A 15,131-nucleotide genomic window follows, 5' to 3' on the forward strand; every position below is an offset into this window, starting at 1 on the left:
CCTATTCAACAATAGCACAATATTTTTATATTATATTTACATTCTAGGGAGATAAGGTGAAGCAAAAGATTTTGGAATTAAAAAAAATAAAGAAAGAACAGCTCCACTCAGAGTACTTATCAAATATTACCTTTTTAATCTAAGATTCAGACTCTTTCACTGCCAAGTGTCCAGACAATACCCTTAAACTAATTTAAAACTTTACTACAAAAATCAAATTGAACCATAATTTCCTTCAGTATATTTACTCAATCCAAAACTGGAAATGGGGATGAGCCTTCCCATGGAGACGTCTTGTGCAAAATGACTTACAAAAGAAACTCACTAGAAAGTTGTAATGGTGTATCCTATTGCTGCTAAAAATTATGGTTTAATGTAAGTGCTCTCTGCTGTTTGCAAATGGGCCCTTATTATTGATCAGACAGAATCATTCTATATCTTTGTTCTTTCTCGTATTGTAATGGTGTTTGATTGGAGAGGAAGGGAGGGTACTTAGTGCCATATATAGATAGATATAGATATCAATATATAAATGATACTCTTTGGTATCATGTCTTAAGATATAGATTTGCCTAATGAGACTAAAATAAAAGGACTGTTTATTTTAGCTATTTCAGTGATCAGTTTTTCCCTTATTATTCCTATATATCAGAAGACAGGAATATAACATATCAGTGAAATAGGCCAGATATAGTATAAAAGGGAAAAGCAAGGACTCTGAAAAGCTGGGGAAAGCTTTCCCATCCACAAAGGAATGGTGAATACTCAGTTCTAGGTCATTGATGCCAAATTGAATATCAGCCTAGGATTGGCAAATTTACTCTTCTTTTTTCCCAAAGAGAAGCTATAAATCTGAATGTTTACTTAAAATTTTTAAATTTGAAAATATTGGCACCTAAATGAAAAAAAGTTAAACATTATTTGGGCCAAAGAAAACATACCTGTTGACCAAATGTGACACAAATGTGTGCCGCCAGTTGGCAATTTCTGCCAAGGAAATTTCCCAACTTTTCTCAGTTTTCTTTCTGTCTTCCTTCCCATTCTCATTGTCACCTTCACAGTTTAGGACCCCATTAGCTCACCTTTGAAATCATCTGAGAGTTTCCTAGCCTGCTGTCTCTGCCTTCTGAATCTCTGAATCTCCCCACTCCAATTTAACTTCATTGTCCCTGCATGAGTTCTCTTAATCATCTATATCTTAACGCTACTCTTCTTCTAAAAACTTCAGTAGATTCTCATCCTCTACTAAATAAAACTTTTAGCCTGACAGTCAAAGTCTAGCTTCTTGCCTCCTAAGGCCCTTTAGGAACTCGGTAATATAATAAAACTAAGCCTTCTTGTTCTTTGCCTTCAGATATTTATTCATGCCTTTCTTTCTATTCCTCTTCTACTACTGTACGTGCATCATGTCTAATTCAAAGCTCAGAGTACTTGAACGTAATGTGGCCTTTGTGGGACAACTAGAAGTTGGGTATACGTAGCTCCGTGTAAACGGAGGTTGTATTTTTCTTTTATAAATCATAAATGCCTCGGGTGCCTAGTTGCAGTCAACAGAAACCTATTCTAGCAATGTAGGTGGAAAAAGTATTTGCTAAGAGGTATTGGATAGGTCACAGAATCTCTAGAAAGCCTGGAGAGCCTGGCTAGAGGTTAGGAGTGGTGCCCTAAGCCATACTGCAGAACGAGCCCTGCAGAACTACCCGCGTGGCACAGGCATCACAGCTTATACCAGTGTCAAGAGCGAAGTTGAATCACTGCATACTGCTATGGGGCCACTCCTAGAAATTATATATTGTGGCCACTGCCCTCTTTAAAATGGAAGCCTGTGGTGTGTCTGCTTCTTTGCTTCAGTAGCTTCAGATATGAAGTTTGGGACAGTGGTGTCTGATTAGTAGAACCTTGGCCATGCGCTCATGCCCTAATTTCCAGACAGGCTGAGAAAAATGACACCTGACAGTTATAACTTCTACAATTGAAGGATGGGATCTTTCTCATACATAGAAAGAGGGTTCAAATGCTGGTGAACCAAAAATATTAACAAATATCTACTTAATAATAAACTGTTACCGGTGAGGGAAAATCATCAAGCTCAGCCTAATTACCTATTTTTAATTTTTTAAAATACTAGTTTTCTATGTTTATTTTCCTCTTTGCTCAATAAACATAAGCAGACAGGAAATGAAAAATAAATCTATGGAAGAAATCTAAGGAAAAGAATATGGCTCTCTTAATTTTAACTTTTTCAGCAGCTTTGGCCACCCAAATATCCATGTACACTCCTATTTTGCATATAGAGCATAGCTCCTCCCCCAGAAAGACAACTTTAAAATGCCATATATTTACTGCATTCATATTGAAATCTAGAATCTTTGAGTAATGTGTAGTCTTCTCCCTCATATCCAGATGTGTCTTTTCATGTTGTAGTGACCTGTAAACCTGAAGACAAGTTATCTGCCTCCAATACACCCAATTTAAATGGTACCGTAGCAACAGAATAACCAAAATAAAAATTCTCATTTTGAAAGGAGAGAATAGGAAACACAAAGCAGTCAGTCATCCACAGGAATTATCAGGTCCCATTCAGAAGACATGGCAAAGATTGACAGTAGAATACATTTCCGCTTTACTCATCTGGCAGCCTTTTCTGCAAAGTGTTTCTTTGTACTTTATTCTTCATGGCTACAAGATTTGCACTGAAAAGGAGGCTTCATAGCTTTTATAGCCTGCTTCTTGCTAGTGCCGTTTAGGAACTCTGTAGTTCGGTTAGGGGTTGAACAGATTTTTGTACATGGACTGGTACTTATTTTTTCTATACATATCCTTCAGAAATTTAGTAGGTTTACAGTCTGATTCCAGTCAGTTTCAAGTGTAACTCCAACCAAAACCTCATTAGACAAAGATTTTAAGCCTCAGGTTTCTATTCTTTCAGTTTCTGGCCTCTGTACCTTGCCCACTTCCTTTGCTCTCAACTTAATGGCAGACCCCTTGATATCATCTGAAAACAATGACTTTTGGTGGGAAGGCAACCCCCTTGATCTAGTTTTGCCAGAAGTCTTTCACCCTTTGTACAGCAAGGCCTCACTTATTTATATACAGTTTTCTTCCTGCAAGTTTAGGATAATTTCATGTAATTCTAGTCATTTTTCAAATAAGGATTTGTATAGCATTTAGTGTTCAAATCTCTTTTACACAGATTATAGTATCCAACCCTTACTCATCACTATTCAGTAAATACTACTACATGCCATATATTCTATGACATAGGCTAAGTATGATCTCAAGTTTGTGCAAAAGAACTCTGAGCTTCTGAAAGGTAAGTTACTTGTCCACAGGTTGAAAATTGTCAAATAGGAGCTTGAATTCATATCATCTGATTCTAAAATGGTGTGCTCTTCCCACCACAGACGCTGCCTCAAAGTAGCGAACTTGAGCATTAAGAAGAGGTTGGTGGCATTTCATGTCCATTCTAGAGAGAAACAGGCACAGATATCAGGGAGTTGATGCATGACCAAGGCCAGATCTGTGTATTAAAAAAAAAAAAAAAAAGCCAAAAGGGAGGTGGAGTTGGGGTGGGGAACAATTTTTTAAATAGTATAACTTTGGATCAAGACTTGGATCTTTTCCAGTGGGCTTTGACTTGATCCCCCTTAGTGCCATAATAGCAACATCAGATAGTAGAAATAAGAAAGTACCATAAAAGTGACAAATCTAAAAATAATAGCAATGAGAGCTATAACTTCTTACATTTAAATGTGTTAAGAATAACAAAATGATAATCCTTAACTTTTATGGAAAAAAAAATAGAATAATCTTACTGCCAAAGAATGATAAGGTTGGTTTTATTTCTTGTTAAAAAGCAGGATTAATAATTATAGAAACTCACAATAGGAACAGGGTATTCTGATCCTCTGGTACAGCACTTTTGTTTTGTATAAACACCAAACTGTCTTCCAAAGTGGCTCTACAAGTTTACATTCCCATCGGCAGTGAATGAGAATTCCTGTTGCCCCACATCCTTGTCAGCATTTGGTGGTGTCAGTGTCCTGGATTTTGGCCATTCTAATAGGTGTATAGTGTTACCTCATTTAATTTGCATTACTCTGGTGACATACGCTGTGGAGTACCTTTTCAGATGCTTTTTTGCCATCTGTATATCTTACTTGATGAGGTGTCCATTAAGGTGTTTGACCCTCTTTTAATCACGTTATTTTCTTATTGCCAAGTCTTAACATTATATTTTTGATAACAGTTATTTATCAGGTATGTCTTTGTAAAATTATCTCCCAGTCTATGGCTTTTCTTCTCATTATCTGGACAGTGTTTTTTACAGAGCAAAACTTTATAATTTTAATGAAGTCCAGCTTATCAATTCTTCCTTTCATGGATCATGTTGTTGGAGTTATAACTAAAAAGCTATTGCCATAACCAAGGTCATCTAGGTTTTCTCCTATGTTATCTTCCAGGAGTTTCATAGTACTGCATTTTAAATTTATGTGTGTGATTCATTTTGAGTTAACTTTTGTGAAAGTTGTAAAGTGTTTGTCAGTTGTTTTTTTTTTTTTGCATGCAGATGTCCAGTCGTTCGCACCATTTGTTGAAGAGGTTATCTTTGTCAAATGCTTTTTCTGCATCTATTGATATGACCATGTTATTTTTCTTATCTAGCTTGTAGATTACATTAACTGATTTTCAAATGTTGAACCAGCATTGCGTAACTGGGATAAATCCCACTTCATCGTGGTGTATAATTCTTTTAATACATTGCTGGATTTGATTTGCTAGCATTTGTGGTGGATTTTGCATCTGCGTTTATGAGCAATATTGGTCTGTAGTTTTCTCTCCTTGTAATGGCCCCTTTATTTTACAGAAAAGAGCCAAGACACACAAGGGTAAGGGTCCTTTTCAAATCCACGTGCTGGCAAATCCACAGTTTCTCACAGTATATTTAGTACTGTTTAAATGCTGTGGCATCATTTGATGAAATCTCCACATTTTGGTGTGGATGCATCTAAGGTGACATACTGAGAGATAGAAATGCATATGTATATAATATAAAATAGCTATTTTTAGCATATTTATTTGAGTTTTACCATAAATATATGTTGCCATCATGTTCATGAAGTCAGAATTTAGCAATAAAATTGACTTTTTTTTTTTCATTTTTCTTGAGAGAACAAGAGAACATGAATGATCTTAATCACAATGTCCATAAGACAATTTAAGTTTATTTGGATATGCAGGGAGAAAATGAGATGAAGTTTCAAGTCACTGATTTCTCTGGAATTAGACATCAGTGTTTAAAACACTAAATGAAAATGGAAGCCAGCATGCTTTGAGAAATAAAAATAGGCTTTGACACTGTTAGGATTTGAGTTTAAGACTCCTTTATATCACTTGCCAGCTATGTGACTTAGACAATTCCCTCGTATAGAAAGTGATAGTAATAATAACCACCATACAACATTGTTATGAGGACTTGAGATAGGCAGATATTATATCCAAATTGTCTCCACAGAGTAACAAGTCAAAAAACAATAGCTCTTTCCTTGCTTTGTTTTGAATTTAGTAATTGATTTTTCCCAACTTTTATTGTGAAATATTTTAAACATACAAAAAAGAGTAGTACAATGAACATCCACTAGATAGACTGAGCAATTTTTAATTCATTCTTTCTTTCCTGTCTCTCTCTTCCCCCTCCCTTTACACACACACACACACAAACACCTACACACATACAAACACACATGCATGTGGTATTTTTGTAAGAAACAATGTTAAGGTTTCTCACTTTTAGGCATGCTAAGTTTAATCACTTGGTTAAGAGGCAACTGTCAGTTTTCTCCCTATGGAAGAGGCATACTTTATGATTATTACTTAATGATCTTTGATGTGGTAACTTTGGTACCATGTGAATATCCTGTTTCCCAAAAACCTCTCATCCAGTGATTTTAACATTCATTGTTGATCCTTGCCTGAATCAATTATTACATTGGGAGTAGTGATTTTAATTGAATTTTTATCTGAAACATAATTAAACTTATTTTCATAAACTATTTAAAAACATGTATATTAACTCTGTCCCTTTATATTTTGCCATACATTATAAATAAGTTTAGTATTGAAAACTTATTTTCATACATTCAGCATTTTTCACTTATGACATGAAATATTTTCTATTTTTCTATAGATGAGTATTTTCAGCTTATATATTGTTTTTACTAAAAATACGTGGTTTTAACAGGTATATTTATACTACATCAAATTATCATACTGCTTTTTAACTTCACATACAAAGAACTGACTAAAAGGAGTTACAAATATAAAAGAATGTCAGGAATTAGAGACAAAAAATCTATCTCCAAGAGAAGCCTTAGGAGACATGATGACTAAATGTAACGTAACATCATGGATCAGGAAAAAAAAAAACTTCAGGTAAAAATTAAGGAAATGTAAAGTACAGACTTTAGTAAATAGTTATATATCAATAATAGTTCATTAATTGTGACAAATGTACCATAACCACATAAGATATTAATAATAGAGGAAATTGGGTATAAAGTATACTAGAATTTTCTATACCATCTTCACAATTTTCTGTACCATCTGTAAATTTATAACTATTCTAAAATTAAAAGTTTATTTAAAATTATTTTAATGTTTAAAATAAGTCTGAAGTTTAAAAATAATAATTATATTTTCTTTTTACTTATAAAACAAAAACTATGAAAGCATTTATAAAATAGAATATCAAATGCAGTTTTTATTAACAGAACTGTATTCAAAGTAGTCAATATATTAATGATGGTGAAAAGGGAAAAAATAACAAAACTTTAAAACCTTTAGTTGTAAAATGGAATACTTACTATCTTATGACTGTTACATGTGTATCTGTTAGAATAGGTTAGGTTGTAGCAAGAAACATCAAAAGTATAAGTGGCTTCACACAAAAAATTCATGTCTCTAGCTCCATGTCCATTGTGAGCCATACTTGTGGCTGTACTCAGGGACCCAGGCTGATGGAGGCACCTGTTGCTATCTGTTCTACACAGAGGAGAGGGGACATGGTGAGTCACACATCAGTTGTTGAAGCTTCTGCCCTGAGGTTATATGGGCCAGTTTTGCTCACACTTCATTGGGCAAGCAAATCACATGACCACACTTCAGAGGTGGAGATAAAAGTAAATATATTTAAACAGCCCTAATACCTACCATAATTGTGATCTCTACTTGTAGTTGACTGTATTTAGCTATTAACTGTAACTTTCAAAATAGTTGTAACGGCTGTTGGAATGAATGAATTTGTGTTAAATTCTGAAACAACTTGAAAATCAACTGTTTTATTAATTTCTATTTTATTTTAATTGTTAATGCCTATCCTGGATAAGCTCAAAATAAATTGTCAGATAGCTGTCCCTGTTTTGTTTAGACTTCTAGAGGTTTGAATTATATTTATATAGTTAGAAGCTCTAAAAAACATAAAAATATATGTGCACAAGCTTTTATATGCAATTTTATAATAATCTACTCATGAGTATTCCCATACTGAGGTCTTGCGAGGCCAAATAAGTAAATAAATCAGCCTCTTTCACGTCTTGATATAAAATCCGCTGATGGGTGGTTTTGGCCACGGTGGCCACCATGGAGTTTGGGAAGAATGCTGCAGGCAATTCTTATACTAGAAAATTGGAGGAATTAGAGGAGCAAGGTGAAAGCAAGTTAAAGTGCAATAAAAGATGAGTGCAATTTAAAGATGAAAATCTAAAGAGGAAGTAGCCACTCTGGACTTCAGTTTTATCAATGCTGCAGTAAGGGAATACATAAAGTACAAAGGTACGCTGGATTCCTAAGATAGCTTCTGAATTCTATGAATCAGTAATTTTAGAAATTCTACTTTTTAATGCACTTTATAAATTCTTTAAATGCTAATACACAATGGCTTCTCTAAATAATACTCATCCTGGAAAATGGTAACTTTGAATAAAATACAAAAATAGTGCCTGTAATTGAGCACATAATGATGGGCAAAACTAAAAAAAGTTAGTTTTCAGAGTCTACCAACCTGTCTTTAGCCTGTTTCCATGTATCATTTCCCATATTAACAAGAAAATTCTGACTGAGTCTGTCTGCAATAGAAGTGACCGTCCAAGTGAGAGCAAGCAAGAATGGGTTTTGTGGACACAAGATTTGGAAGGAGGTCACCAGGCTATTGTTTGGCATTTCATTGTGAGCCTCATCTTGAGGCTTAGGAGAGTTTCCAATGAGAAAAGACCTTTCGATTTCTGTGGTCAAGTCACTCAGGGTTTTCAGGTTTTTTAGATATCGGTTAGGGAAACTGACCCTCAGTTGTTTATTTAGTCAAGTGGCTTTCTTTGAATGCAGAGGGTGCCAAGTAAATGAGTCATCAAACTAACCAGAGCAGAATAACAGGGACACCTCCTGCGTTGGCTTTCTGCCTGCGATGTTTTGCAATTCAAGAACTTGATTTTTACCTGCAGGCATCTCTTCCAAATGCATTTTGGTTTAAAATAACTAACAGGAGAATGAGTGATTTAAGGGCTCTAAAACATAATCTGGGCCTTAGTTCTGTAGTTTACTACCTGAGTATTATTAAATATCTTGACAAACACACACACACTTATTACACCTGTGTATGTATATGTATGTGTATAATATATATATGTTTTTTTTTTCATGGCTATTGAATTCTTACAAATAATTTCAATTGGTCCACCTATGGTTACAATAAATTATTTTCATAGATCTCTCCTTCAGAAAAATTATCTAAAAAATTACCTATTGCTGCTTAACAATTATCACAAATTTAGCAGCTTAAAACAACACCCATTTATTAGTTCACAGTTCTGTAGGTCACGCATGGCATGGCATGGCTGGGTTTTCTGCTTAGGGTATCACATGGCTGAAATCAAGGTGTTGGCTGGGCTGAGTTCTTGAACAGGGACTCTGAAGGATATCTGCTTCCAGGGTCATTCAGGTTGTCGGCAGAATCCAGTTCCTTACGGTTGGATAGGCCTGAGGTCCCTGTTTTCTTGCTGACTGTCATCCAGGCCAGCTGGAGGTTGCTCTCAGGTCCTTTCCACAGAGTCTCCCTCCTTCTTCAAGCCAGCAAATGTGCACCGAATCCTTCCTGTGCTTCATATCTTCCTGACTGACTTCTGGAACCAGCCAGAGAAAGCACTCTGCTTTTCAATGGCTCATGTGGGTATGTTAGGCCCACTCAGATAATCTTCCTATATTGAGTTCAACTGACTAGTAACCTTAATTACAGCTGCAAAATTTCTTTTGCCATGTAAAGTAAGATAACATGGGGGCCATCTTAGAATTCTACCTCACTTACCTTATGTAGACATTCAGTGTTATACAGATTCAGTTTTTAGGTTGAATAACATGATAGAGCATTTGGAACACCATTTGTGAATCACCGTAGTGAATTACATTTAGGTTAAATTTCTTTTATTGTGTGATGCAAAGGATTTGTGGTACTGAAAGATACATTTACTTTTTAAGTAAGTCTATAAATGTATCAGATAAAAGTACATTTAAAATATATATTTTAAAGAGCCGTTAATAAATGCTCAGCATGTATAAGAATGCCTAGAATGCTTTGATTCCATCAGGTGACAATGAGTAGCATTATCTCCTCAGCGTATGCTGTTAATCATGGTCTTTGTCATACACGTACGACACAAACTCAAAGACTTTGAGCTCAGATTGTTCAGAGATCACCTGTCACCCTCTCCCTCCCCTGCTTTTTTCATAAATTAGGAGCCAGAGACTCAGAGCAGGGCTATGACTCAGGCAGGGCCACAGAGCCAGCGGCTGGGTGGTAGAGTTTGGCCTCAAATACATGTTTCCTGATTCCCTGTGTGGTAGTAATAGTGATAACAGTACCATTAATTACCGATTTTCTATATATAAGACCTATCCTAAACATTTTAAATATATTATTTTCCTTAATCCTCACAAAAATTCTACGACATAAACATTGTTATCATTGCCATTTCACAATCTGAGACAACTGAGTGACAGCGAGGATAAGTAACTTAATCAGTATCACCCAGCTTGTATGTGGCAGAGTGGGAGTTCAAAGAGAAACGGGTTGACACCAGGGCCTGACCCCTTCCCTGTGCCTCTCTTCTACCCCACCAGCTTCTCAAAGAGCCTTTCACGTGCAGTTACAGAGTTAGCTTAGTACCATCTCCATGGACAGCTGCACAAACGACCCGTTGGTTATATTCAGACAACAAATCTGTGAATAGCAGAGAATTTGGAGTCTGGGGACTATTCGTAAACTCTGGTTGTCATTTTCTGTGTGGCTTCAGGGAATTGTGTAACCTCCTGGGGCCGTCGGAGGCTGTCTCTGTGAAATGAGATTGTTAGAATTGTTCTGAAGAGGACACATGTAAAAAGCAATCTGTAAACAAAGAGATTACATGCTTGTCGTGCTGTTTGTTCTTTGACAAATGGTAGCTAGTTCTCACCACCCTGTAATGGCAGGTTTTCACATCGCTCTTGCTATGATAGAGTCAGACATGAAATGAAAGACGGTGGTTCTTTGACGTTGCAGTGTCTGTGTCCTGAGACCTTCGGGAATCTCACTGCCTTTGACAGTCCTGTTTCCCGTACACACCTGCATTCCACATTTTCAGACCTCACAGAAGTTGTGAGTCTCACTTGATGGAGATTTTTAACACAGGCATTCCTCACAGGAAGTGAACAGCAAGGCCACATGCAGAGGCCAGCCTAGCACCTTCCGTGATTCCAGTTCACACCTGAACAAAATTTTATTACTTTTTAGTGTGGACATTTAGGAATCACTCTAAAATAAAATCCTGAATATTAAATGTATGAATACCAAGGTCTATTCTTCATCCCCATCCTTTTTAAAAAAATATTTCATCTTCTTTGTTTTATGAATTTTTGCTATGCCATTTGAAATTGCAGGCAATATAACATTTCAGGTCTAAATACTTCAGCATGTATTTTGGAATGATTAGGACATTTTTTTGTAATACATACCATTATCTACCTAGGAAAAGTAACAGTTTTCTAAACTCATCTAATATCCAATCTATATTCAAAGTTTGCCTGCTTGTCCAGAATTGCTTTTAGAGTGTTTTGCTTTTGGAGTTTCTTGTTTTGTTTTTTGTTCTCCCCAAAAAGAAACCAATCAATACTCATAGCATTTAATGGTTACATCTTTGTGATATTTTTTAACCTGGAACAATTTACCTACCTTAATGATATTGACTGTTTTAAGAGACTAGGTCAATTCTCTTGAACAAAATTCCATGTTCTGAGTTTGTCTGATTTCTTTTTATTGTGTCATTTATCTTGTTAGTCTATCTTCTGTATTTTTGAAAACTAGATGTTGATTCCAAAGATCTGATGAGAAACAGGTTGTATATTTTTGTCCATAACAACTCGATAGGTGATACCGTGTATTTTGTATCAGGCGGCACATATGATACTGTGTATTTTATGTCAGGAGACACTACTATTAGTGCTGCTGAGTTTGATCTCTTGATTAAGATGGTGATAGTCAGGTCTCCCAGTGTTAAAGTATGTTTTCCTTTGACAAGTGGAACTAATCTGTGTTACGATTTTTTTTCTTTTTTCTTTCCTATGACTGTCCTTTCATCTAATGGTGTTAGCATCCACTGATGTGCCTTATTCGATTCATTTATTCCACTGGAGGTCACAAATTGGTCATTTAAAAAATTTATTATTCCTTTTACATTTCTTAAGTAACATTCTTCTGTCAAAAAGAGTTTTTTCTCATCACTGGGGGATGCTCTCTATTGTCCTAAATTTATATCAGTACAACATGTTTATTATCAATTATCTAAAGTACCAGCCTTGGATTATATATGCTTTTTAAAGCATTTCGATGTGCATTAAAGTAGGGAGCGGAGAGTAGATGAAATTTAAAACAGTGTTTCAAAATGGTGAGCAAATATAAGCAGCTTGGTAAAAGGGATTTCAACAAGTCACTGACAAGATCAATAACTGTTTATTAATCTAAAATGAAATTATTAATACCAGGCGCTAAAAGAGCTTACCAAATCCCCAAAAACTAATGATATACCTGGTCAATGTGGATAAATATTTAGGCCTGAGAAGAAGTAAATTAATATAGACAATTTGGATTGTCACCGTGTTGCTCCAACTTTAGTAGTCTCTTAGCTGCACATAGCAGCATGTGAGGCCGTTTATAAGTTGGGCTCAGTTTCTTGTCTGACCCACCCTCACCCTTTCTCTTCTATATGTTTTAGTTATTGGTCCTTCTTAGCTTCACGCCTTTGTCCGCGCTATCTCCCTTGGCAGTAGCACTCTTCTGCCTCTTCTTGGGTTCCAATCTGCCCATTCCCTTTGCGAAACTCTTTCCTCCCTGACTTCTCTAGATAGCACTTACCTTTGTCACGTCTGGTACTTGACTCAGTTTCCTATTTAGTCTTCCAGTTGCTTTTTATAAGTAATCCTCCTATCCAAACCACTAACGATCCTTGAGGACATGGCTATGCATGACCAAAAATTAAAAAGCTCTTTCACATGGCATTGCTGAGTTTTTGTATTCCCTTTGAGAATCTCTGAAAGTTACCAACAGATGTTAAACTATTCTCAAACAGATCTGTCTCCTTTGTATAGCTTTCTTTGCCTTCTAATATCAATCACCCCACAAAGACAAATTTTCTTGTGAAAATTAAGGCTAGAATTGAGGATGACTCACCACCTGTTCTTTGGAAATAATGTAAAGGCCTAGTTCTTTTACTATGTCAAAAACAAAGGAAAAAGAAAAAAGACAGGTGTAAATTGATCTTGCATTTAAATATTACAATAAAAACAAAGTTTATTTTCCTTAGGTTGAACCCTTGAGTTCCTTTTGTTACCAATTCAAACACTGTTTTAAATGGAAACAAAACAATGGTATTTTGTACTTCTTGAAGAAAATTTTCATCCCACTCGACAAGACATTGTTTGAAATACCTTTTTTTCCTCTTTCTCCTTAATAAGAGCACTTTGCATATATGCAGTTCTTTTCATCTGTGGACCTCAAAGCGTTGGCTGACACTTTTTGTCACCAGATGGTGATAACAAAGCTATCACCCCTTTTGTTTTCTGTCTTTGCAGAAGCAGGAGGTAAAAAGCTACGGAGCACTGTCCAAAGAAGTACAGAGACGGGCCTGGCTGTGGAAATGAGGAACTGGATGACTCGACAGGCAAGCCGAGAGTCCACAGATGGCAGCATGAACAGCTATAGCTCAGAAGGAAAGTGAGTGAGGCCGGCGATGATGCGCATCTCTTCCATGCTTTGCCCGAGGCCATCTTTTCTGTCTCACTCTCTCCACTTTCACGAACTCACACACTCTACAGCGCCATTTTAATTTTCACTGGTCGATTGGCTGAGAAGAGGACATTTGCTCTCCTGCCACTGAGAAATGTGACATATCTAGCTTCTTACATCAAGGGAAATAGGTTTGGGAACAAAATGTTTTTGCTTTAATGGCAACATGCTAAAGTGTGACTTTCACAATACATGCAAATAAAAATTTTCCCTAGCTTGAAATAATATATAAAAGCACAAAAATAATAGGTATGCATGCCACTCCACGTGAACAGTGTTAGTTTTTAAAATCTTCTATCTAAGAGTTATTACTAAAAAGTATAGAATGCTGATACATACTTCGTTCCATGCAGTAACAAACAGTTCAGACCAACGGAATAGCCAAAAAGAAATGCCACAGAGAGAGTTGGTGAGCCTTTCCCCTGTGTAGTTATCATGTCGCTTCCCCTTGAATCAGCTGTGCTTGAGATATTTTTTAAGCAGTTATAAAAATTATGTAGCCTTGTCACCAACAAATTAACAGTAATTAACAACCGCAGGTCCATAGATGTGTACATGAAGGACATACATAGAGGAAAGGGGCTTACTGACCATTCTGTCATCCCCATGAAAACATCAGATGTTTAGACAACGTATCTGTAGCCCGTTCACTGATGCGAGGCCATAGGAGCTGCTGGCAGAGTACTGATGATATACCCTAAGGCTTATTGGTCTAGCATGGTTTTATGTGTGTGTGTGTGTGTGTGTGTGTGTGTGTGTGTGTGTTTACATATATATGTATGTGTGTATATCAATACACAAGAGATGTATATGGTTTCTATGCATTTATAAATAAGGTAATGTGGGATACTTATGGAAACATTAAAATGTCTGGATTAACCGTATATTTGGGAATTAAGGTTGGAGGAAGAAATAAATTCGATGTTGATCAACAATGTCTTAAAAGAGATAGAGAATCAACTAAAGAGTAAATGTGCACTTAGCACTCATCATTGCAAAGCACTATGTTAGATTCTGTTATGTATATCAAAATTTTTAAACTATGGCCCCTGTACTCCAGATGTTTATAGTCTTATTGGAGAAATGGGATGAAAGCTCATAGATTCATTCAACTTAGAGCTTCTAGTGTTCTGAGCATTGTGCTGTGCGTTGGAGATATAAGCCGTACCCGGGAGCCCAGATCCGTCGGTAGTTAGACCGTGGGCTTTTGGTACTATAGAAACTGAGACAGGTTTCCAGGCTTCGTTTTAATTGATTGAGCGTAACCATTCATTAAGTGCACATGAGTTTGCTAGGGCTGCCATAGCAAAATACCACAGACTGCGTGGCTTAAACAACAGAAATTTATTTTCTCATGGTTGCGGAAGGCTGGAAGTACAAGATCAAGGTGTTGGCAGGTTTTGTTTCTCCCGAGGCCTCCGTCCTTGGCTTGCAGATGGCTGCCTTCTCGCTGTGTCCTCACGTGGTCTTTGGTCTATGCATGCATACCCCTGGTGTCTCTTCCTCTTATAAGGATACCAGTCATATTTAAGGCCCCACCCTTATGACCTCAGTTAACTTTAATTACCTCTTTAAAGGCCCTATCTCCAAATAGAGTCATTCTGAAGGTTAAGCCATGTCAGATGAATGGAGGGGGGCAGCACAGTTCAGTCCATAACGATGAGGAAAGACATCTCCAAGAATGAGCAGAGAGCCGTGGAGGTGGAGTGGGGTGTAGGGTCCAATTAATGTCCGTGGTAAAGAAAGTGCTACCTTTTGCTCCCGCCCC

General features: G+C 36.5%; 1 protein-coding gene across 1 annotated transcript in view; it reads left to right on the top strand.

Annotated features, from left to right (window-relative positions):
• RIMS2 (regulating synaptic membrane exocytosis 2) overlaps nt 1–15,131 on the top strand; it is a 579,688-nt gene that overhangs the window by 557,419 nt on the left and 7,138 nt on the right. The window contains exon 29 of the mRNA XM_011373284.2: nt 13,150–13,291. Coding sequence (XP_011371586.2) covers nt 13,150–13,291 — 142 coding nt within the window. The remainder of the gene's footprint in view (nt 1–13,149; nt 13,292–15,131) is intronic.

The sequence above is a fragment of the Pteropus vampyrus genome, unplaced genomic scaffold (assembly GCF_000151845.1).
Source record: "Pteropus vampyrus isolate Shadow unplaced genomic scaffold, Pvam_2.0 Scaffold222, whole genome shotgun sequence".
Taxonomy (NCBI): domain Eukaryota; kingdom Metazoa; phylum Chordata; class Mammalia; order Chiroptera; family Pteropodidae; genus Pteropus; species Pteropus vampyrus.